Here is a 25,812-nt window from a genome sequence, read left to right as displayed (position 1 = left end):
TGTGCAAGTCATAAATGATTGCTTGTAAGGGAGGACATTTTTTTTTATGCTCCCTCAAATAAATGATTCAAATTGTGTATCTGTGGTATAACAAGAGCTAAATTAGCTTTTGCTACTTACCCTTTCATAATCCATGTTTTTGGACGTTAGCTGTCGTGAAAATAATTCTTTGCTAGACTCAAGTTTCATGCATAGTTCCCTTACAGAAGCCAGGTCAGCTAATATAGAAGACTTCTCCTCTTGTGCACGTTTGAGATCCTCTTCCAATTTGGACATATTTTTTGTAACTGAAGAGAGTTGAGATTCATATGCTTGGTGTGCATTGATATGCTAAATGAAAACAGATAAAAGCTAAATGGTCATGATTGCCCCCCCAACAGTGTTAAAAGTTGCATAAAGTAACATTTAAATATCTCTGCCCTGAGCTCTAAACTGAATGTTAGCCCACCATTTTTTTCCTCAAGAGTTTAAAAAACCCTATGTTTCTCTGAATCTTTTGCAGCTATTTGAAGGACTATACATACATTGAACAAAAACAGAAGCAGACTATAATTTTTTGTAATGTGAAGAGGCTTATGAGGGGTCCCATGCCCCAAGTGGGAGGGGCTAGCCAACAGCTGGTTGGAGGCCTGGGAGAGGGTGTATGGTGCCCATGGCAAGGGTCTTGCTGCTCCCTGCACTCACAAGCAGTAGCAGGAAAAATGCAGCAATGCACCTCAGTCCACTTCAGCCACATCATTTGTGGAAGGGGTGGGACTGCCCCATACTCCCAGGTGGGAAGCAGAGTGACATGGATGGAGGAATACAGTAAGCTGGGGCCGTTGCTTTGCTTCCCCTGCCACTGTCAGTGAGTGCAGAGGATGGGGAAGACCTCTACTGCAAATATGTTATCTGTTTCATGGCTAAAAGGCTCTTATATACTGGCAAACTGTATTTTTTCTAACAAGTGAAAATGTATTGCTGTGACATTGACAATGTGTTATGGAGAACAGCAAAGATGCCACTCTAGACAGAACTACTGTTACTATTTCAAATATTCTGTTTGCCTTCAAAGCATACAGAGACACAAGTTCATTTCTATGAAAACATAGCAAATGTTCTTATCTTTTAGTTAAAAACACAAAAACGCAATTAAGTATAAACGACTGTTCTTGATAGGATTCAATTTTATTAGGTTGTATTGATTATTTACCTCTTGAATTTCTTTTTCTAAAAATTCCACTCTCTCTCGAAGATGTCTTCTATCGGTATCTACGGACAAAAGTTCAAGACGTATTGAACTGCTTTCTCCTTCTGCTTGATGGGCCTTGACTTCCCAGTCCTCAGCTTGGCTGTGGACCATTCGGAACCTCTCTAACAATTCTTGATTTTCTTTTTCCTAGTTGAAACAAAATTAATCATTCTATAACTAACAACGTGTGTCTGCAATAAATGCCTTCTATGTTCAAGTCATCTGACCCTCTGTGCCTACAAGTCACTTCTGTTTACTACTTCAAAGGAAGCAAGTGGCTGTTGTCATAACTCCAACCCTCTATGAAGGTATTCATTTCTCTCCCTCTCCAAAGTTGATAGCTTAATTCTTTTTGTAATGTGGCAAGAATATCCTAGATAGAAGAGCCCAACTCTGTTTATATTAGAAGTGAGGTTTATTGAGCATCTAACAGAATAACCATTAATATTTGATGATACATATTTGTCAAGTTTACCATGAAAAATATATTAATGATATTTTTTTACTTGTCTGTTATTGAACTCCAGTTATGAGGAAAGAATGCCAGATTTCATCCACAGGATGTGTAGGAACTGATTATGGCAGGAGATTTGCATCTCTCAAACACCGATTAAAAATATTGTCTTGTGGTGTGTGTGGGGGGAGGGGCAGGTTTGGAGTTCAGAAGTTGCAATAGAAGATATAGGGAGACCCGACTTCGAAAACCTTTGACCCTTACAGGATGGCTCATAAGGGCTTTGACGGTGAACTGTTGATCCACTGATCAAGGCTGGATGACTGCCAATGGAATTTTCTCTTTGGCAGACGGTGTATATATTTCCAAGGAGTGGAAGGTGGCCCTAGAGTCCTTCAGCATATGTAAGGTCTCATCTGTCAGTTGATGAAAAAATGAGTTTCATTAAAGGGAAGATCCCTCCATGGTGTTCTCACTGGGACACCCTAATACATAAAGCCATGGACAAGTGGCTTTGGCAACCAACTTGCTTTCCTCAATGAGAGCCTGGAATTGAGTTCTATTTTGTTGAGGAAGCTTGTAGATGAAGTCTACAAATTCGGAATAGTTGAGATAATCATACTTAACCAACAGTGGTTAGTAATTGGCTAATCTGAACCGAAAGCTAGTAGATGTGAAGACTTTCTTCCCAGTAAATCTAGGCATTTTCTTTTCTTATCAAGGAGAGTGGACCTAGGATACTGCTGTCTAGATCTCTCTATGGGCAACTAGGAAAATAGGAGCAGGAGAAAAACAAAAACAAATTCTACCTCATTGGCTGGAACAAAATAGTGCCCTCTTAGGGATAGGGCAAAAGTGGCTGGGGGCATGCCAGACTGTTCTATCTGGTTCTAGTATGGCTTCATACTGGCAAGAACTATTCAGCTAGAACTAGTCAGCAAAAACTCTTCAGCTAGATCTGAAGGGTTGTAGATGTTCAGGAATTTATACGGAGGATCCTGTAATTCTTCTAAGGAGACCGGTAGCCTGTTTGTAAGCCTATGTAACAGTCCCTGGAACGGCTTATGGTCACCAGGAGGGGATGAGGATATCAGAGCTTTATCGAGAGATGAGAACCGTTTCATTGGTACTGGCAAAAATGCGGATCTAACTCATAATCTTACTCTTCCATAAGGTCAGGAGGAATCTCTGGTTGTCCTCTCCTTAGCAGATCATGTCCACTCTGCAGAGTGAAGGCACGTTCTGCAGAGCCCCCAATATGGCCAATAAGAAGCATCAAAGAGTGGTTGTGGCATTCCCATAGCATTGGGTGCCACTTGTACCCAGACTGGTCCTGTTTTTTTGTCTAGGAAGGTCTGTCTCAGAGAATCAGATATATGTTCTTCAAGTGGTTCAGTGTCTCCAAATTCTATGATTAATTCTATGTCTATTGGCAGCACAGTTACAGTGAAAGGAAACAGTGGCTGAAAGATGCCATGGAGTACAGACTCCCTCCATAATTAGCATCTCTTGACAGAACCTGGTAGAAATAGAGACTGGGAATCAGAGAGAGTAAAAATGTCATCAGATGTAATGTAAATTTCTACTCTCTCTGAAGCGTGAGAGGGCCTGTTCACCCAAATTGATGCACCCGAAGCAGTTATTTTGTGCCACTTTTCAGTGAAGCAGTGCTAATACCATCAGTGTCTGAGGCTCCTTATAGTTGCCCTTTGTCAGTACCATTGTGTAACAGGGTCCACCCGCTTGTGAGCGCCCCTCTGTGACCAAGGGGTGCCGCGTAAGCTCTTTGCCTGTCCTTCTGGAACTTTCCTTGCTCCCTGTGTCACTTCCCCTGGATGCTGTCCTGTCTGGTTGTCCTGTCTGAGGCTAGGATCTGTCCACAGTGCTATCGGTTCTTATATTAAGCTTGTGGACAGTGGACCTTAGGGCTTACCCCAAGTCTAAGTTGAGCTTGCACTCAGGGCTGTCCATAGTGCTGCTCGTCTCCCAGTCACTATATAGAACTGCCTGGGTCGAGCTCCTATGAGGAACTGCCAGGTCCTAATGCATCAGCGTCTTTTATACTGGTCTGCTGGATCCTGATTGGCTATCACAGAGTCAGCCACTCTATCCTGCCTGGAGGACCTCTTTTCTGCTCCTCTTGCTGGGATGGGGCGTGGCAAAGCCTTTGGCCTCCTGTAGGGGCATCAGGGCTCACTGGTTTAAGTTTAGCTGCTGCTGAAGGTACCATTGCCTTTTAAGTGAAGTCCAGTACTGACAGAGCCCTGGATTTGCAGACTCTCTTGTGATGAGCTGGAAACTTCAGACATTCCAAATCCTTGTGAGCTGAGCAAGAAGACTTATTCGACTTACCGAGGATTGTATCTGACTTCTCTGAAGTGGGATCAAAGGAGGATTTGCTCTAATCTTTAAATGAATGCTCCCTGTTTCTTAAACAAGACCGCAACAGGTGATCTGTGGAAGCAGACCTTAGGACTCTTAAATCAGGCTGATGCATAGGAAGCATGGTCCTTAACCGGAGTCCTTGTGGCCTCATGACTTTCTCCAAAAAGTGCATCTTAAGATCAAATTCCAACCCTTCAGGAGTAGAGATGTGAAATCTCATTTTATTAGTTAATCGGTTAAAGATTATGTTTAACTGGTTAACTGATTATCCGGGGGTGGGCAGGGAGGCCATGGCTGGGCTGGTGTGGCCTCCCATGGCAGGCTCAGCCCAGGTGTGCTACAGCTGGGATGGAGTGTCCCTGCTTGCGGCACACCTGAATCAGGCCCACCATGGGCAGAGACTGCTCTGGTCAGTATGGAGCACTCCCCACCTATGGTGGCCTTGCAGCCCTGGAGCAGCTCCCACTATTAACTGCAGCTTATAATCATCACCCAGTAAGCGTGATGCTTACTGGTTAATTATTCATATCCCTACTCAGGATTATAACTGGGAGAAGAGCAGGAGATATATTGGAATCGGAAAAGGGCAACAAAAATTACTAAGGAATATGGAACAGTCTCCATATGAGACAAGATTAATAAGACTGGGACTTCTCAGCTGGGAAAAGAGATGACTAAGAGGGAATATGATAGATGTCTGTAAAATCATGACTGGTATGCAGAAAGTAAATAAGGAAGTATTGTTTATTTATATTGTTTATAACTTGGATTAGTTCTTTACCATTCCAAGTACTAGAGGTTGGCAAATAAAATTAGTAGGTAGCAGGCTTAAAACAAACAAAAAGAAATACGTCTTCACACAATGTCTGTCAACCTGTGGAACTCCTTGCCAGAGGATTTTGTGAAGGCCAAGACTATAGCAGGATTCAAAAAAAGAGCTATTTAAATTCATGGAGGTTAGGTTCATCAATGGCTATTAGCCAGGGTGGACAGGGTTAATGTCCCTAGCCTCTGTTTTTCACAAGCTGGGAATGGGCAATAGTAGACAGACAACTCAATAACTATCTGTTCTGTTCATTCCCTCTGGGGCACCTGGCATTGGTATTCATTGGAAGATGGGATACTGGGCTAGATGGATCAATGGTTGACCCTGTATGGCCGTTCTTATATAGATATTGCATCTTGCCACAAGGTGAGTACAGGCAGTGTTAATGGTTGATGCTGAACAAGAAAGAGTGAAGATAAGTAGCACAGATTTTGAAGCACAGTTCTGGGCATAGTACTGGTAATGAGATATGGGGGAGGAAGTATTCCCCAGGATGGGGAGTGTAACTATAAAAATCTAGCTAAGTTTTACTCAGTGGTTCCCAATCTTTTTTATACTGGGGACCAGTAAACCCATTCACAAGCTTTTGGAGGACCAGTAACATTTATTTGCATATTTATTAAGCAAATAATGACTATGCAAATAAATTGTTTTTGGTCCTCCCAAAGCACCCAGTGCCAACAGGAGCAGGCCTGGTCAACTGCCCTGGGCAGTTTCCCGACCCCAACCAAGAGGTATCTACTTCACCCCCATTTGGGACTGGTAAGGTTAGAAGATCCTTCTCAGGCCTGCTGGGTCACTCGGCTTGTATGGGCCCTGGAGGTTGGGTGAGTAGCCCCGTGTCCTCTCTCCCAATCACGCCTGTGTTCGTGGGTGAAACCGCAGGCCGCACCCTGCCCCAGGGCGTGTCGCTGGCCCTACATGTCCGGCAGATTGTTCCACGGCCCCCTCCTGGCCCCAATCCCAGTCATTTTATCGGCCGATGCCGGCTCCCACGGCTGCATGGGGCGCTGGGCATTCTGTGTCGGTACGCATGGCACCCGGCCTTCTCCTGGGTCCTAGTGCCTGCTGGATCTAGCCTCTCCGCTCGGGGCCATGCCTGGCAGAGACGCTGCGGCGGCGGGCTCTCTCCCAAGAATCGTGCATGAAAATTTTTCTGAGGACTGGTATTTCTTTTCTAAGGACCGGTACTGGGCCATGGACCACACTTTGGGAAACGCTGCTCTATGGTATTTAAACTATTTACAATACATATATTTACAGACTGAAGAATAAAGGAAGAAAGGAAAAGTTCCAGATAATGAAGGGTCCAATCAGTGTTGGGGGGGGAAAGAGAGGCAGTTGGTCTGTTCTGTTCATTATCTCCTTGGTTGGTGGCACAAGATCTGATGTGTAGACCAATGGACCCTGCTTTCAAAATTTCTCTGACTCCAGACCATGGACAAAATGTTTACCCACTGTAGAACATAAAGACCACTATTTGAAGAACATCACTGGATTTTGATTCCAATAATTTCTGAAACAGAATTTTTCTTATTCTGATTATCTTATATATTTCAATGGAAATATTTTTGTTGGTTTGTGTGTACAGTGAAAGTGACACTGCAGATAAAAATCTCATCTTTTCAAGCCTGACGAAAAATGATCATAAGATCTTGATTTGCTACTCGTGGCAAGGAAATACTAGAAATATGTTGCTATTTATACTGTAAAATATCCAAACAGATATGCTCCTTACTACAGCTGACAATGCAGATATCAATGAATTCTGAAGTCTGACAGAATGTCTTAAAAACTCTAATCCAGGAGTTCTCAAACTTTATTATAGGTGTGACCCCTTTTCGACAACAAAAACTAGTATATGACCTGAGGAGGGAAGCCTGAAGCCTAAATCTGCCTGAGCCTCAATATCCAAAGGGCTCCAACCTCAGGATACCTGTAACCTGAGCCCCGTTGCCCAGAGCTAAAACTCAAGGGCTTTAGCTTCAGCCCCAGGATAGTAGGGCTAGGGCTTGGACTTTAGCTCTGGGCCCCAGCAAGTTTAAGCCAGCCACCAGTGGCAACGTCATTATAGTGGAGTTGTAACCCACATTGGGGTCCTGACTCAGTTTAAGTAGTACTGCTCTAACATGGTCTTAAACACATACATTACAAGCTTTAAAACAAACAAAAAAAATTATACCTATAAATCTTAATTTTATTGTAGGCTAATTAAAATGTAATAGTTGAAATAACACATTTATTAAACAATACACTAATGCCTATTTACAGATGATTTCCTCACCTTTGAAGCCATTAAACTTTCAAATCTGGAGACTTCAGTTATATAATTATGAACTCTAGTCTTCATTTCTTCTTTTTCACTTACTGCTTTTCCCAGTTCAGTACTGACTGCCTGAAGAGATTATATGAAAATTGAATAGTTTATTAAAATAAAATATACTAACGTAAGCATGCCTGTGAAGTGTCCTATATATTTTATTTTATTGTGCTTTGAGGTAGTTCTTTCAGTAAATTTGATTTCACATACAGCACCTTCTGAAATTCTACACTGACATGAATGAACAACAGATAATGGATTTTAAGTAGCAGGCCACAACTCTATATAATAAACATTTGGGAAATGGTGTATGCCCATTCAGTCTCACATACCGCACATATTTTACTGGATTTAACCTCAGGGACTTTAAATAGGCAGGGGAAGAGGGAATGAGAACCAACAAGTTAGCCCATTCTTACATCCCCAGCCAATTGAAAGCCAGTTTGTCCCTGGGGAAGGGGGAGGACAACCCTTCCCCCAAATATCCCTCACCTGTTGACTGCAGAGCAACCATATTTTCCCTTCTTTCTAATCTGAGTAATTTGAAGCAGGAAGGGAGAAGTGACCTAAACAACAGACTCCTCTTGTTATTTTTTACCAAGACCCCATTTACACAGTTTTCTCAGAGACTGATATTTGTGTCATGAGTGTTAATTTGGAGACAAGTGACAAACTTAGACTGAATCACAGCCAGAAGGAATTTTTTGTTGTGTCTAAATTAGCATTTCATATTGTGCTAGTTAATTCAAACTAAATCGGAATCAATTAACTTGAGTTATAACACAATCAAAAGCTTTAATCAGTTAGTAAATGCCCTATGTAGCAAAGCTCAGCTGGACCCCTCTTACTGCTATCCCTGATGCTCTCACAAAACCAGTCAGGGATACCTCAGCTCCATTCAATCACCCAGATACTTTATAGTTCTCACTCACCACCAGCTTACTATGTACAAGGCTTTGGAGTCAGACTTGACCAGCAGTAGACCAGAACCACCAGTCTCCCTCACCCTCTGGCCCCTTCCTTTTTCTTCACCCCACTTCCTTCCTCCCTCCCTCCCTTCCTCTCCTGGCTAATTAGGCTGACAGCTGTTTCTAATTGTAAGGTAGGCAAGGCTATTCAGCCAGCCTCAATAATTCCTCCATCTTGAGGTTTGTGTGGCTTGTGGCTGATTAAGCACTCTGTGCCCAGCATTCTGTCACACATCTTCCCCCTTAGGTAACCGCTAGCTTTATCTTTCCCCATCCTATCCTCTCTATACCAGTGGGATTACTCCACAGGATGCACTCTGGTTTCATCCTCACCCTTTACCAGCCCCCTCTGGACAAGTGAGTAGGCCAAGGTTGTGTCCACCAGGACCTTTTGGGACTTCCTTCCCACACTCACCGGAATGCTGGCTAGTCCTTATTCCTTACCTACACCCTCCATCATTAGTCCAGCCACAAGACACAGTTAAGGCCACACCCACCTTCCTTCCTCCCTCCCAGCCTTTATAGCCCCTGGAATATAGGCAGCAGGCAGGGCTATTTAAATAGGCACAATCTATTCTCCTTGATTGAGGATGGCGTGGCAGGGGCTGACTAAGCACTCCATGCCCAGTACCTAGTCACACCTCACATGTTAATGGGAGAATAAACCTTTTAGTATTTGAGAGGGAAATATAAGAAAATGAATGTGTTTTTATTCCACAGGTGATCAAATAAAGGAAAAGTTCTTACATTTGCAGATATTTAAGTTCAACCTACATATGTTCATTTCAACTCTATTTTAATACTCTAGTATTCACAAGAATGCAAACAGCAAAATATTCAATACATGCAGGCAAAATGAACATAATCTTTTATGCAAAGGCAGTGCTACCCCAATTGCTTAGTCTGTTTATGCGTAAGACCAGCTCTGCTTTGGTGGACTTCATTGTCAGGCACTACTTTCATACCTGGTTTTCTCTGGTCATTATAGCTAGGTCATCTTGTAGTCTTCGGTTTTCCTTCAGCGCCATTTCCTTCACTCTTCCTGTTTCTGCAAGCTCTACCTGAGATGCATCAAGCTGGCGACGGAGACTAGCTACCTCACGATCTCTGTTACTCAGCGCCTCCTTTAGTTGGCTATCAAATGGGTGATTTTGAAAACCTTAAATAAAATTTCCCTTCTTGCATTATAGCATATACTGCTTCAAAGTGTTAGATAAGCTCTGAATATATAAAAGCTTTAGGAGCAATTTATTAATTTATTCTTTGTTCTGAAGATAACCATAAATCAATAGTACTCGGACCACGAATTAGCGATCAACATTACCCAAATTAGCAATCAACATTACCCAAAAGAGCTACAGTAGTATGAATTCATTGTTTCATTTACTATTTATTTATATATAATACATTATTCTCACAGCAAAATTTCTTACCAAGTATTGTACTATTGCTTTATAATATAGTAAGTGCATCCTGATTGGTTAATAATTAAAATCACACAGTATTTTAATATCATGTGCTGCAAAGAGTGACAGGAAACACATTAGAGCAGTGTTTCCCAAATGATGTTCCGTGGAAACCCGGGGTTCCGCAAAGTGAAAATAAGGGTTCCGCAAGAAAATTCTATTACAATAACATTTTATTATTTTTTAAAAAATAATAATTAATATTCAAGCATTTATGAATTTTATTGAAAACAATTTTCATTTGTGTTGATCTAGTGACCTTGTTTAGCATTTGTTTATTATTATCTTTACTTATTTGTGGTCTACTTTTTCAGCTCCATATATAAGACTATTAGGGGTTCCACAAAATTCTTTCGCGTTTAAAAGGGTTCTGTGGCCAAATACAATTGGGAATCACTGCATTAGAGAGTCACTTGTGGCTCCCAATCCTCAGTCTGAGTATCACCGCTCTAAACAAATTATCACTAGATGATTCTTGTGCCCCTTGTGCATGATGGATGAAAATTTGCTTAGCTCAGAGTTGTAAACTGTTGAACTGCTTACCAGCATAAAATGCTTAACTGCATGCTATGGGCAAACCATCACTGAAGCACATAGAATTGTTGAAGTCATTGAAATAGTGGATGTAACTGCCATCATTCATGTAAGATGGTAGTAAAAGGAGCAATTTTCTAACAGTTTTTCCATTGGAAAATACTGATTCATCAGATTCAAAACTCCTCCTATGAAAGGGATGGTTTCAACAAAAGCCTATTGTCAGGAAGGGTTTTCAGGTTCAGGATGGAATTCCTGCTCAAAACCAGAGAAAGAGACTTCAATATGGCACTCACCTAGAATGCTGGAGAAGCAAGGAGGTGCAAATCATGAATTAGGCAGAACAAGAACCTGAACTTAGGTTTCCTAAACGTCACTTGAATGCCCTAACCATTCTCCTGTAGGTTTCTCACTTTCCTATTGGAGCTGTTTCACTTAAATAATTAAATATTTATTGGGTTAGAAAAAGGAAGACTGACTATAGTTGTGTGATCAGGACACTTCTTTGGTATGTGGGAGAACCAGGTTAAAGTCCCTGGTCCAGTGAATATTTATAGTCATGTAAGGCTTCAATGCCTTAATAAAGTAATGTTCAGGACAGTGATGCCAGCCTCCATCATTCCCTCCCTGGGTCTAGGGAACTGGTAAGCTGCCCACCAGGGGCTCTTGTACATTTCTAAGGAGGAATGCAGGGAAGTGTCTATCAACTAGTTGAGAAGTCGATGGAAATTCCATCACCTATTTGACTAGTAAATTACTTGCTATTTAACATCCTTACTTCGCACCAGGTAGGCAAGTCACCATGCAGTTTCCCTGGTTATAGCAAACACAAATCCCCCATTACAAACACCTGCCTTTTCTTAATGACTGGGACTCCCTTCCTTTGGAGAGGCATCCTCAGTGTGAGAGGATAGCAAAAACTCATTTGGAAGGAGGGTCCCAACTATGGGATCATTTCCCTCTTTTTCAGTTGTATGTTCTCCTTCCCTGAGCCTTTCACCCTCCTCAGCACCACAGAAGCTGACTGGGGATGGGACCGTTCTACCTCATCCCGGAAAGTCTCCTCTATGTACCACTCTGCCTTCAATTCAGCCACCCTGATTTCCAAAGCCCATACATGGTCTCTGAGAGCAGGAGCTGCTTGCACCAAAAGCACAGGTATGTTACCTTTCCATAGGACAGGTAATCATACCTACCACATTGGGTGCAATAAATTAGATAGCCTTCACAATGCAATAAACTCTATTTAGGGTTTCTGACAAATAAAGATTGTCAGTCTTTTAATATTTAATATCTATGTGTACTTCTGTTCAACCAGGAAAGATTAAGAATAGTAAATTATTTGTGAACTAAAAGATTTACCTCACATTGCTCAGGTCCTTAACTCAATTAATTTTTGTTTTTCTTCAATTTAAATAATTGCTCTGGGGTAGAACTAGATACAAGGAGTTCAGTATGCAGGCTGCCCGATGGAGAGAGTACTACACCTCAGCCCTTTTTCTCATTGCAGAAGCTTGGGACCCGGTGAGAAACACCTCTCCATGTCTGCTGCAGCTCCAGCTCCAGCCCGCATAGCTGGGAGGAGGAGGCATGTACCCATCTGGGGCATGTCCAGGTTAATCTGCCCCCTACATTCCCCAGTAAGAATGGGGAATGCACAAACTGTGCACTTTCCCCTCACTCCATGACGAAGGAGAACAGACCACAATGTTCCCATATAAATGGAGGGTGGAGCTTCAGCCCTCCTGCCCTCCCTAAAGGGCACATAAGGGGTGGGAAGCTATGTGTAGAGGCAGTGCTGGACAGGGGAAGCATACCTTCAGTCAGCCCCTTTCACCTGCCTGATGATTCTGTCTCTTTTCTGTATTGTTTTCTGAGAAGCAATCACATTCTAGGAACATCCCATTTTCCTGGCACAACCAAACCCTTACCTTGCTTTAAGTTATGATAAGAGGAAGCTATATACTGAATTTGGTGGTCCTAGCTTACCATTTAAGAGGAGTTTTTAAACAGACTTGCCCCAAATATATAGTAGATTAGACAAAAAGATGTAAATCTGACAGTTTGGTAAGATTTACTTTGTTCCATATTGTTTTATAGTTTTTATACTTATTTTATAACAATTGCTAATGACCTTTGTGGATGTTAGTTTAAATTTAAGGGCAACAGAAATCATGAATAGGTCTTGAAGATAATACATTAAATAGCTCAGTAATCGGATTTGTAGGACATAAGGAACATCGAGAGTTATTTGCATACATTAGTATTATTATTTATTTAAAAATCACTCGAAATCTTAGGCATTCCAGTAAGGCACCTCAATTATTTGCGAATATTATGTGTATGCTTAAACTGACAGTCATATCATTCTCAGGTCCACCTAATTATTATCTGCTTCCATCTAAGCACGCTATATGCTAAGTGCTGGCAATTAGAGGTATAGCTGCTATACTCTTATGCTGCAGTTTTACCCTAACGAGTGACTTAGCAACTATTTTTACAATCTCAAGTAATTTTAGAAAAAGAAAACTTTTCTAACTAATAGCCCTACAAACCCACTCAGTAGGAGTTCAAACCCAATATAGTGAAGATAAAAGTCAAAACAAAACCAAGTTATGCTCAATTTATAATGTACAGTTTTGTGAAAGTTCAATTAGAATATACAAGTTTGTTCTGTACAAAAGACTGAACATGTGACTAAACATAAGTAATAAATATAGTGAAGGGGGAACAATAGTTGAAGTGGGATCAAATCCTGTGCTATGCATTTTCCTGTAATTTAATGGCCAGCAGACTGAACTCTCAAATACTAAAAAGGCCAACATTATCTGTAAACAACAACATTTGATATTTCTATCCGGGATGGGCGTGAGCTGACCCCCAGATCGAAAGATTTTTATCTATGGGGAAGTTCAGCTCTGGTACCAAACATAGGTAGCTCTATAAAGAGAGATACAAAAAACTTAATCCAAACATCCCTATGATTCAGGACCATCATTAATTTCTACAGTAACTTCCATCCACAAGGATCACAAATCACTTTGCACACTGAATATGCAGAAATCACTGTTGAAAGACAGTCTCCTCTGTGATGGAATAGATAGGCTGTTTCACAGCACACTACATAACAGTAAGGAGGGATATTCCATTAAAATAAAACTGTACAAATAATTTAAGGTGGCAGAATTAGTGACTTCACCAATAGTGGAGTGATTTGCAGGCCAAATTATGCCCCCCTTCCTTCCCATGATATCCGAGTAACACTTAAAACTTAGGAACAACACTACCATGTTAATAGCACCACACTGTTTACAAAGTCACTTTAACTTAGAAGTGCAATTTAAATGTTACAGGAAAATTAAATGCATATGTGTTTAATTACCCAGATAAACAATTGCTATTGCCACTTTTAATCCCTACCGCCCATTAGTCCACACCAACAGTATTTGAGAAGTGTCTTCTGCAACAAGATATATTTTTTCCACAATGCAATTCATACTCCCCTGTTTCAGAACATATATAATTAAGTAAATGTCACAAGAAAATTCAACAGCCTTGTTGCTAGTGCTTTTATTTTGCAGAAGATACTGGTCTTAGGAAAATAAAACAAACAGAAAATCATTTCAGTGATTACTTACTCTACAGAGGACTCCAGCTCTGACACAGTTCGTCTAAAATTAGCAATTGTTTTTTCCTATGAAATAAATATGAAATTTATATTGTACATTATGAATCAAAATACCCAGAATAATTCAAACAAAACATAATTTATTTCAACATAGCATTTATGTAAACTTTAATTTAACTATTCAGCAATAGGTAACTTGTTTTTTTAAATGTTCAAATTTCCAAACTTCATATAATATAAATGAAATTTAGGAGTAATTTGAAGTAGGGATATAACAGTATAACCGTTTAAATGGTTAACTGATAAGCATGAGCTTATTGGTTACCATAACAGTTACACACTGCCTCTCAGCCCCATTCCTGGGGAGCAGCTGCAACCCCATGCTACTAGCTCTGTATCAGAGGCTACAGCATGGGGCAGCAGCTGGCTCCCCAGGGTGGGGCTGGGAGCGGGTGCACACTGAGCGCTGGCTTAAAAGCCATCTCCCAGCACGCACATGCTCATGGGTATGTGGCTGCTGCCTCTGAATCCCACTCTCAGGGAGGTGGCTGCGCTGTGGGATCTTCAGTATAAGGTTTATACTGCAGATCCTGCATTGTGTAACCATATAACTTCTAAGATTTTTAACAGTTACCTAATTAATTGCTTTTTAACATCCCTAATTTGAAGTTTGTAGGAGAAGGGTTTCAAGCAGTCAAGGTAAATGAAGGAGTCAGAAGATGCAGACATTTATTTATTTCTTCTTATTGGGCTGACAAATGCTAGATCTGTGACAAATGCAGGTAGGAATCTACTGCTGATCCTCTGCTGGCTTTTGAAAAGCTACTTGGGCTTTCAATGGCACAGTGCCACTGAATAATCACATTATGATATCTCATCTCTTCAGAGCAACTCTCTGTGTATCTTGGTATCCCTATCTGTAAAATTGGGATAATATAGCTCTATTTTGTGAAGATAATTAATAAAAATTAAGGTTAATTGCATCCACAACTAAGGAATTAGGGGATGGATAGAAAAACAAGAAATCAGCACCTGTGAGGTGACGTAATATTTGTAGTCAAATCTTTTTCAGACCCATGGGACTGTGGCTGGTGTCTGCCAGATCATCTTATGGCAGGGTCCATAAGGGTTAGGTTCATTGGTAGGGCCAGCTTAGCGGATGGGGAGGCATGTTATATGCTTGTTTATGATGAGTTTGGGGGAGACTCACTAAGACGACCTCCACCCTCTTGCACTGTTCCTGGAATGATCTAAAATCGTCTCCCACTGTGGGAGAAGGGGGCATCAGAGTATCATCAAGGAGGACAATGAGATGGGAGTTGGTGGGTGAGGAGATAAAAGAATCTTCATTGCTTGAGGCTGCCTCCTCCTCCTCCTGGGTACAATGATCTGTGCAGGGAGGGTAGGGAAGTGGCTCTGGATGGTGTAGATGGAGTTGGTTGAGGCTGCACCTGTTGCAATTGCTGGGCTATGTAGGGGGTCAGGGTCCCAATAGAGCCAATTGCTGGCAGTAGTATCACAGAAGGCAGCCATTGAGACAGTTGCCATTGCAGGGGTGATTGTTGCTGTGGCTGCTTTGGAGAGCAGTGCCTTGAGGTGTGGGTACCATCCAAGGGCTCGTTATCTTCATCACTCAAGATCGGGGGTGCTGAGCCTGCATGAGTGGAAAGCGTGAACCTGTTTGACTCGGGTGTGCTGTCAGAGCCGAACAATGGGGTCGTTGGCACCAAAGTTACCCCAAATTCTTCCGTAGTAGTAAAAGGCTGTAGTGCTGGGGTCGCTAGGTATCTGCAGGTATACTGTCCTAATCTGCGGTGCCGAGTGAGACTTAGATTTCTTCAGGTTCTGTGGATGCACCTTCGGCCCCCATTTGGCCTTTGCCGGCACTAAGAAGGGGTCAGATGGTGCTGGTGGCACCAACTTTGACTTAGGCTTCTCTACAGCCTTGGTGCCATCAGTGCCTGCCAGTCCTAGTACCTCCCTGTCTTGTGCTCTGATCAAGGTTGGTTCAGGGGTATCTTGGATGCTTACCCCCGTTTTTTTGTAAGGAAAAAGTCACCCTTACTTTAGAGTGGGGTCTCTTCCTCAGGTGTTCTGAGGAAGAGTCCACAGTGCTGGAACTCAGAAGTCATCTTTTCGGACATGGCCAAAGGAAAGAGCTGCCGCGGTGGAGTTGAATATTCTGGATCTGAGGCCAGCCTCACTGTGTTTTCAAGGGAGAGGAGTTTAAGCTGGAGTTCCTTTCCATTGCCCATACAGGCCATTAGTTGTTTGCATTGCTGGCACTGGGCAATACCCATCAGATACAGGAATTGAAAGCCTGCAGCACAGGCAACATTTGAATCCTGGGGAACATGGCATCCCAGGATATGGCCTTAACAAGGAAAAAAAGTTGTTTTTTTTAAACTAACTAGAAAAACTACTAACTGTGAACCCTAGCCTACTATCACTAAACTATACAAACAGCAGCAACAAGAACTATTAGGAATTTAGAATAAAAGCTGGAGAACAACTGCAGTTTCGACTGATGCCACTGGTGGCAGAGAAGGAACTGAGGGGGACAGTTGGCTGTGCATGCACTGCCTATCAGAGAGCACTGCTACCAAAAATCTGTGACTAGGCGTGCAGTGGCACCCCAGACATCTAAGGTGGAGCACCCACGGGGTACTCCTTGAAGGACCGACCATTTATTCCTACTCTCTGTAGTTATCTTAGAAATCTCACATTGGTACCTTTTTTGTCTTGTCAAATCTTCTGGGAAAAAGTGTTCTTAAAACAAATAAGATAAGTTGGGTGGTTATTTGAAACTGTTATAAGATAAAATATATGACAGCACGTGGGTAAAACCACAGAGCAGAAGACATACAATTCTCCACCGAGGACTTCAGTCACAAATTTACTTAACTCATTTTTTTATCTAGTATCATCAGCATGGAAGCATGTTCTCTGGAATGGTGGTTGAAACATGAAGGAGCATATAATTGTTTGGCAAATCTGGCATGCAAGTACCTAGCAACACCAACTACAACAGTGCTATCCAAATGCCTAATCTCACTGCTAGGCGACACTGTAAATAAGAAAATGGTAGCATTATCTTCTGAAAACTTGTTTGTCCAAGTGACTGGCTGAACAAGAAGTAGGGCTGAGTAGACTTGTAGGCTCTAAAGTTTTACACTGTTTTGCGTGCAGGTATATTAAAAAGTCTATATTTGTAAATTGCACTTTCACAATCAAGAGATTGTACTACAGTATATGCATGAGGTGAACTATAAATACTTTTTTGTTTATCCTTTTTAAGTGCAAATATTTGTAATAAAGAATATAAAGTGAACATGGTATGCTTCATATTCTGTGCTGCAAATGAAGCTAATATATTTGAAGATGAAGAAAAACAACCAAAATATGTATAATAAATTTTAGTTGTAAATCTACTATTATTTAACATCACATTTAAAATGGTTATTAATTGCAATTTTTTAAAACAAGTGTATTTTTTTGGCGTTAATTGCTTGAGTTAACTGCAATTATTTTACAGTCCTAATAAAATTAAACCCAGAGCACAGGGCTGGCACAAGACTTCAGATGCCACTTAAATTTTTAACACAATCTAAGCAGTACAAAGACCTGCTTCATAACAACATCTTGCTCTAATTGCTGCATACTGCTTTGAGATCTTTAGATGGAAGGTGCTAAGAAAGTGCAATGCAGTAAGCACTGTTAATGAACATACCTTGTTAGCTAAGTTGTCGTCTAAACATGCAATTCTTTCTGTCTTTTCATCTACAGTTTCCTGAAGACTGTCTTTTTCCTTATCCAGGACACTAATGGTACTTCTTAGCACATTCACTGTCTCATCCTGTGCAGAGCTCTTATGGTTTAACCTATCTATAAGAGAAACAAAGGGTTTTTTTGTTGGTTTAAATATAGAAAATTAATGCAAAAAAGAATATGAAGTGATTACCTATTTTCTCCTCTAGCTTTGCAATTTCCTCTTGAGCTGATTGAAGTTCATCCTTTTTAAGAGAAAACTGTTGCTGAAGATCTTCAAGGGACCGTTGTTGTTGTTCATTTAATAGCCTGAGAAAGCAATACTCAGCTGAAAACACAAAACTCTAGTCTTTCATATACAGGCAGTCCCCGAGTTACGCGGATCCGACTTATGTCGGATCCGCAGTTACGAACGGGGATTTTCTTGCCCCGGAGGACTGGAGCGGCGGGACGCCTGGTCCTGCCGCCCGCCTCCTCCGGGGTGAGAAAAACTGCTCCCCGTCTCCCTGGTCTGCTGGCTCCCCCAGCAGACCAGGAAGACGGGGAGCAAAGCGGCGGAGGACCCGGCGCCGGACCCGCGGCGCTTCCAGATCAGCGCCGCGGGTCCGGCCCGGGTCCTCCGCCGCTTTGCTCAGCGTCTCCCTGGTCTGCTGGGGGGGGGGGGTGCAGCTAGTGGCCCCCCCCCAGCAGACCAGGGAGACGTGGAGCAAAGCCCGGGGCCTGTGGTAGAGCAGGTGGGGCGCTGCCGGTTGGTCCCGCAGCACCGCTCCTCGGCGCTACTGGACCAACCCGGCAGCACCCCAGCTGCTCTGCCCCAGGCGTCCTGATTCAGCCGCTGGCTGAAACTGGAGTGCTGCTGGGGTGCTGCTGGGTTGGTCCAGTAGCGCCGAGGAGCGGGAGCGGGAGCGGTGCTGCGGGACCAACCGGCAGCGCCCCACCTGCTCTGCCCCAGGCGTCCCCAAGTCAGCCGCTGCTGAAACTGACCAGCGGCTGACTACAGGAAGCCCGAGGCCGAGCTGCTCTGCCCCGGACTTCCTGGAATCAGCTGCTGATCAGTTTCAGCAGCAGCTGACTTGGGGACACCTGGGGTTCTTAAGTTGAATCTGTATCTAAGTCGGAACTGGCGTCCGCTGTTGAAACTGATCAGTTTCAGCAGCGGCTGAATCTGGACGCCAGTTCCAACTTACATACAGATTCAACTTAAGAACAAACCTACAGTCCCTATCTTGTACGTAACCCGGGGACTGCCTGTACATTATTTGATCAAACTATCAAAGGACTGGAGAAACTGAAATTGTTATCTAAGATTATCGCTTTATAAGATTATTTTCATCAGCCAAAGCTATTTTCATCATCTGAATCAACCAGAACAAATGCAAACAATAAAATCAAAATGCCAGTTTTGCAAAAGGAAAAAAGATAAGTGGCCTGATAAGACAAGTAGCAGAAAGCCAACAGGAACAGATCTTAAAAAAAAGTTTATAGTATTTGTTTTGAAGAAAGACATTGTTGTAAGCCAATACTGAGTTATCTCAGGAAAAAACCTTATAAAAGTGCCTGAATGATGCGGTAACAACAGAAAAAATTTGTACTCAAGGCTGAAAGATTTACAATATGTATTAACATTCCATGTAATCAGTTCAATGGTTAAACATTATGTTTAACTTGTTAACAGCTTAAACAAGGGTGGGTGGGGGCTGCTTCATCTGGGCTGGAACGCCCTCCACCTGAGGTGGGTTGCTCCAGTCAGGCTGGGCCCACTGTGGGCGGGAGCTGCTTTGGCTGGGCTGCAGCGCCCCAGCATGCTGGGCTCCTCTGGCTGGGCTGGGGGCCTGCTGCAAGTGGGGCTGCTCCAGGCTGGTTGGAGTGTCCCCACCAATGGCACGTCAGGCCCACTTGGGCTGGAGTAGCTCCCACGCCTATGCTGCTCATGGGTTGCTCTAGGCTGGCTGGAGCATCCCCACCAATGGCGCGTCAGGCCCACCTGGCTGGAGCAGCCCCCATGCTAAGATGGCTTAGTCTCTGAGGCTTTCAAGATTCATAGTGGATATTGTCAGGCTCTTCCCCACTCTGGCACTCCAAGTGCAGAAGATGGGGGCCTGCAAGAGACCTTGAATACTTGCCTCTATAGGCTCTGCTTACAAAAATTCCCCAGACTCACTGGCTTTGGAAGGCAGCCAGAAAGAAAGCACTTGGACTTCCTTCTACAGGCATATCCCAAAGCTCCTCTGCCACAAGAGAGCTTGAAAAAAGAAGTTACTCCATGCCGATCCTCCTAAGAAAATATCCCAGTTCCTCAATTCTACTCAAAACAGGCATCAGCTCTACAACAGTCTCCTTCTCTGCCCACTGATATATTCCTATTCCCCTTATAGTCCCATATTACACTTTGCCTGCTCACCACAAACTCTAAGCACTTCTGTTATACTGACACAACCTCTTGACACTCAGTAGGAGCTCCTACCCCAGACAAACCTAAATAGTTTGCCATGTTCCTAGCTAGCCTCCATAGGCTTAAGATATATGAGGGTATGTGAGAAGAGATCGCTCCTGAGCCCCAGATGACCATACTCTAGTGCTGCTCTCCCAATGATCCATAATATCCCAGCTGCCTCACCTAGTTTGGGCTCAACTCTAACCATAGCAAAATGGAAACAATACTGAGAACAGGGCCCCAGGCACTAATCAGAGTACTCACTTATCTTATAATCTAACTAAATCAGTGGTATCTAAAGTGGAAGTACGAGTGAAGTCAAGACAATGACATGAGGAAACAAAAAATAAGCCTTGTCATTTGTTACTATAGACTGACTCTCTGTGAGCTTAGTAAGCCCAAAATTGCCAAACCTGCATACCTAACATTAGATTTCAGTGAAACCTAAAAAGTTACAACAGTTCAGGGGCGGCCCGAGGCAGGCTGCCGGGAGCTGGCGCCCCAGGCGGAATGCACGATCGGCGACCCTGCACCCCAGGCGAAATGTATGATCGGCGCCCCCGCCTCCACAGACCTCAATGGCATGACGTTATCATTGGGTGCCCGAGTCAGCCTATATGCACGGGCCACCCCTGCAACAGTTTGAAACGGGCATTAGCCTGTAAGGGCTTTCACCTCCTCCCAAAGGAAATACATAGAGCCCTGTAAATCACAGATATCCTCTGGTATCTGCATCCACGGATGTGGATGTTCACAGCTCATTTTTACAGATATAGCTGTGGATACACATGTTGTATCTAGAACTCTGCTTTATCTGTGGATATCTATATCTGTGAATGTTAATGTGGATATCTGTGGGTCATGTTTGTATCTGCAGATGTGGATACAAATTTTGTATCCATGTAGAGCTATAGAAATGCATGTGCAGCACTTTAAAAAAAAAAATTAAATTTTCCTCCAGGACCATGCCTATGAAACATGGTTGTTAGTAAAAAATAAAATAATTCTAAGGGCAGGAAAATTTTGAGTCCCCAACACTGATTACTGCCTTGTTTATAGAGCTGAGATTGGAATTCCAAAGTACAGGGGGACTAACACCACAGGGGGAATTGCCCCCATTATAGAATGTTTTAAAACATTTTTTCAAGTTAACAGATGGGTTTTATGGCATTTCTTCTCGAATTGCAACAATTCATCTTCACAACAACAGTCAACTTTTCAGTTTTATTTTCTCAACTCCAACTTAGTATAAAAAGTGCTGGACTCTGTAAAAGGATTTTCACAAGTTCAGGGGTGTATTTTGTCATGTTGGCAAGAAGATTATATTTCAACTGGCACTTTAAAAATATAATATATTTGCTCATTATACGTCTATACTGGCAGCCCATCTAGAGCACCTTTTCCTACTAACGTTTTCTTGTCATTGCAAGATATACAATACCAAGATATTTTATGAAAGTTTTACCGTAAGTTATCTATCTTTTGTCATATTAACTTACGACAAAATTATGTGCTAACCTCTGTAACAGCACACAAAATTTTAAGCTAAACTTACTGAAGTGAACATAACTCAGCTTTAAATTGTGAAGAACCATCAGATGTCTGAGCAAGCTTATAACACTTGGTTTTTAATTCATCTTCCAAAGAATTTATTCTTTCTTTTAGTACAGAGATGGTACTCTTCAGTTCAAATTGTTGTGCTTCAAACTGCAATTAACAAAAAGAAAAAAAAAGAATCTAACTATTTCTTTTAGAAATCCATTACAATTAAATTATTTTAAAGAAAATGTATCTAAAGGCTTTATTTAAAAACACAGTTGAGTGAAAAAGAATCCTATTAGAAGTTCACTTACTAATGTGTCACTTACCCCATGAATAGTATTTTCCAGCTCTGAAATGTCACGCTCCATCTTTGATTTCTCAAAAGCAGCTGCTTCTTGCTGTATCTGACATGGAGAAAAAAAACAGAATAATTTATAACAACGAGTAATTTTTTTAGACTGGAGTATGATTTATATTATGCAAAAAGTATTTCCAGCTTAAAGTTCTAAAAGAAGAAAACCTTATCTTCATATGCACATGACTGGATGCTAGGTATATGAAATTTAGATTAAGGGGCTAATTGAATAGTCGAAGTGAATTAGTCAATAAGAGTGCCTCTACGTTTGAAATGTAGCAAGAGCTCCAGGGTTCAAAGGTAAAAGCACTGTGGGGAGCACAGGGCCAGCGGGGGACATAAGCAGTGCCCCGCTGGCCACGTGTTCACCGCAGTGTTTCAAAGAGGCAGTGCCACATAGAGCTGGGGCCAGCTGGGGACTCCCCAGCTGACCCCAGGGTCCATGCGGCACTGCCACTTTGAAATGCTGCGCACAGCTCAAGGGCCAGCTGGAGGCCCCTGCTGGACCCGGGCTGCATGCGGCATTTCAAAGCAGTAGCACCACATGGAACCCAGGGTCTGGCCCCAGGCTCCATGCGGCACTGTCACTTCCAAGCACCTCCTCCTCTTCCCCCAACCTTGCTGCCTCTTTCTGATAGAGGCAGCAGGAGGAAGGGGGACGCGAATAATCGACTAGTATGTCTTTCACATCCCTACTGGATGCAAAGCATACAAACAAGTCCAGAGCTTCACCTGAAAAAACAACAATGGAGGTACAATACAATGTTTCTCATGACTTTATGAAGGTATTTGCAGATATCTTTAGATCACTGTACAATTCAACATTTGGGAAAATTTGTAACAGAAAAAGTAAATGTCTTCTTCCTCATCTGAAACAGTCTCTGTGGGTTCTTATAAAAAGATTACAAAATTAAACTAATGCTAGACTTGGTAAGCAAAGATATCAAAATTCTAAGTTATTTTCTAAGAGATACTGTCAAGGTTTAAAGTAATTTTTAAAATCAAATTTCATTTGTTCCAAACACAATCTTGGAAGCATAAAACGTGAGGTCTGCTTACAAATCAAATAGATCAGCAATTCTCAGACTGTGGAGTGTGATGCCAAAGTGGGTGATAGGGGTGATTTAGACTTATTGGGACCTGAAGCCAAAGCCATAGCCTGAGCCCCATTACCCAGGACCAAAGCCCAAATTCGAGAACCCAGGGTGGCAAGATAGCCAGACTTCACAGCTTTGGCGCCCTGAGTGGGGCTCAGACACACTCAGACTTTGGTGCCTGCTTCTTGCTATCATATAGTAATTTTTGTTGTCAGGAGGGGGCAGTGGTACAACTAAACTGTTAAAAAACCTTTATCAATCTTTTGATTTCTGTATAGGAGTATTGTATAAGTTTATGCTCTCTGTCAGAAATCTATGGATAATGGATCTGTACATTTTCCTTTGCCAAGAAAGCTATGGCTCTAGTCTAATTTTTCCTTCCTCACAGACTTGCTTTGTATAAATGGCATAACCAGACTCTTTTCATCCCTTACTGCTGCTGCTTTTCCCATCTTGGGGAGCCACTTGGGACTGGAGAACATGCCTTATAGTGATTGAGCTCTTTGAATCTTTCTATTTAGCTTAAGAGAAGATAAATGAGACAGAGTTGGTCATAGAGTATAAGTACCTACGTGGGGAAACAAATATTTCATAATGGACTCTTAAGTTTAGCAGATAAGGTATAACAAGATTCATCAGCTGGAAGTTGAAGCTGTAAAAACTCAGACTTGAAATTAAATGCAAGTTATTAACAGTGAGGATAGTTAATCATGGGAACGATTTACTAAGGGTTATGGTGGATTCTCTATTAATAGCATTTTTTAAACCAGGACAGGATGTTTTTCTAAAAGAGGTGCTCTAATACAAGCAGGCATTCGTTCAGGGAAGTTCTATGGCCTGTGTCATGCTGAAGGTCAGACTAATTGACCACAGTGGTCCCTCCTGTCCTTCAAATTTATGACTATGTCTACACTATGAGCTAAGACTGCGAGTCCCCTGCTTGTGTATGTATACCCCCCACTAGCTCTCATCAAGCTAGCAGGAGTATATAAAGCAGCATACCCCAGTAATAGGCGCAGCTGTAGTGCAGACATAAATGAGCCATTCCAAGTACTTACCTACTCGTTTCAGGTGGATCTGTACTTCACATGGCTCCCCCATTACTTCCCAGCCACTACAATTAGGGTATGTTTAGACTACATGGTTCTGTCGATGGAGCCATGTAAACTAGTTTACCCGACATAGTCAATGAAGCAGGGATTGAAATAATCCCAGCTTCATTAAAATAAAAATGGCCACCGCGCTGTGCCAACAATCAGCTAATCCGGCACAGCACGGCAGTCTAAATACGGATCGGACAAGGGAAGCCTCTGTCGACCGCTCCTGTAGACCTCATTTCACGAGGCATTGGTCGACCAATCTGCGTCTAGACTGCCGGGCTGTGCTGGATCAGCTGATTGTTGGCACAGCGTGGCGGCCATTTTAATTTTAATTAAGCGAGGATTATTTAAATCCCCGCTTCATTGACTATGTCGGGTAAACTAGTTTACGTGGCTCCATCAACGGAGCCAAGTAGTCTAGACATACCCTCAGATTGCTGCAATTAGACTACTGTTTTCAAGACTGTGAAAGTATGGCAGTGTCTACACTGGGCCACTTATTCCGGAAAATCAGCTGCTTTTCCGGAATAAGCTGCGAGCTGTCTACACTGGCCCTTGAATTTCCGGAAAAGCAACGATGCTCTACTGTACAAAATCAGCCGCTATTCCAGAAAAACTATTCTGCTCCCGCTCGGGCATAAGTCCTTATTCCGGAACACTGTTCCGGAAAAGGGCCAGTGTAGACAGCCCAGTAGTCTTTTCCAGAAAAGCTCGTCTACATTGGCCACAGACGCTTTACCGGAAAAAAGACTTTTCCGGAAAAGCAGCCTGCCAATATAGACGCTCCTTTTCCAGAAAAACTGAAAACGGAATAGTATTCCGTTTTAAGCATTTCCGGAAATTCATGCCAGTGTAGACATAGCCTATGTGTACACAAGCAGGAGAAATCACACCTGTACTTTGTAAGCTTGACATAGCCTATGAATCTAAAGGGGTGGAGGTGAGGGGAGATCTAGCTCCTCCATGCCAGCTGATGCACTGCATCACCATGGTATCATCTGTAAGTATATGAATCATCAGGTATATAATTAGGGGTAGGAAAGCAACAACAGTCCTGAGTTCTGGAATATTTAAAGGGAGGATGGTCTCAAAAGACTACCATCTCTCTCATACCTTCTATTGATATATGTGGTCTAAGGATGTTAAATTGCATTTAATTAACTAATCGATTAGTCAATAAGTGGGGAAACTGCAGTACCACAGCGGAGTTAGCTCCAGGCAGCTCTTACTACATTTAAAAAGGAGAGGCGCAGCATCTGGGACTGGGTATGAGCTGGGATAGCTGAGTCCCAGCTCACACCTAGTCCCCCTCTGAGCCTCTGCCTCCCCTGTGTCCCACACAGAGATGGTGCTAGGGAGAACTTGCTTTTAAGCCAGCTACCCCCAGCACCAGTTCTCGCTCCCCCCTACTTACTGCCTCTGATAGAGATAGCAAGGCAGGGGGAGAAGTGACTAGTTGAGTAGTGACTCAACTACCCGATAAGCCTAGGATTATTGGATAGTCGACTACTTGACTAGTCACTTACATACTTAATGTGGTCTCCTGTTGAGAAGGGATTATGTTAACTTGAATTGGTATGATTTGATATGCTGTTATAACTGATGCTAAGGGAAATTGTATGATGGATATGTTGTTGGATGAAGATCAAAATATCATATGATGCTGAGTGTATACAGGGCTGGGCTTTTGGATGAAAACTCCAC

General features: G+C 42.5%; 1 protein-coding gene across 7 annotated transcripts in view; it reads right to left on the bottom strand.

The window, feature by feature from the left end:
• The window catches only part of CEP135 (centrosomal protein 135), an 85,215-nt gene that overhangs the window by 10,828 nt on the left and 48,575 nt on the right, over window positions 1–25,812 (bottom strand). For all 7 annotated transcript variants that reach the window (XR_012904293.2, XM_075930387.2, XM_075930384.2 and 4 more), the window contains 9 exons: window positions 21,883–21,960; window positions 21,570–21,721; window positions 17,774–17,889; window positions 17,543–17,697; window positions 13,823–13,878; window positions 9,150–9,318; window positions 7,181–7,291; window positions 1,193–1,378; window positions 121–330 (listed from right to left, as the gene is read on the bottom strand). Coding sequence is in view for 6 of the 7 variants with exons in the window: in XM_075930387.2 (XP_075786502.2) it covers window positions 121–330; window positions 1,193–1,378; window positions 7,181–7,291; window positions 9,150–9,318; window positions 13,823–13,878; window positions 17,543–17,697; window positions 17,774–17,889; window positions 21,570–21,721; window positions 21,883–21,960 (1,233 nt within the window). In the remaining variant the exon portion in view is untranslated. The remainder of the gene's footprint in view (window positions 1–120; window positions 331–1,192; window positions 1,379–7,180; window positions 7,292–9,149; window positions 9,319–13,822; window positions 13,879–17,542; window positions 17,698–17,773; window positions 17,890–21,569; window positions 21,722–21,882; window positions 21,961–25,812) is intronic.

The sequence above is a fragment of the Pelodiscus sinensis genome, chromosome 4 (assembly GCF_052426305.1).
Source record: "Pelodiscus sinensis isolate ZL-2025 chromosome 4, ASM5242630v1, whole genome shotgun sequence".
NCBI lineage: Eukaryota > Metazoa > Chordata > Testudines > Trionychidae > Pelodiscus > Pelodiscus sinensis.
Note: the sequence above shows the minus strand (reverse complement) of the source record. Positions and strands in the feature narration are given on the sequence as shown.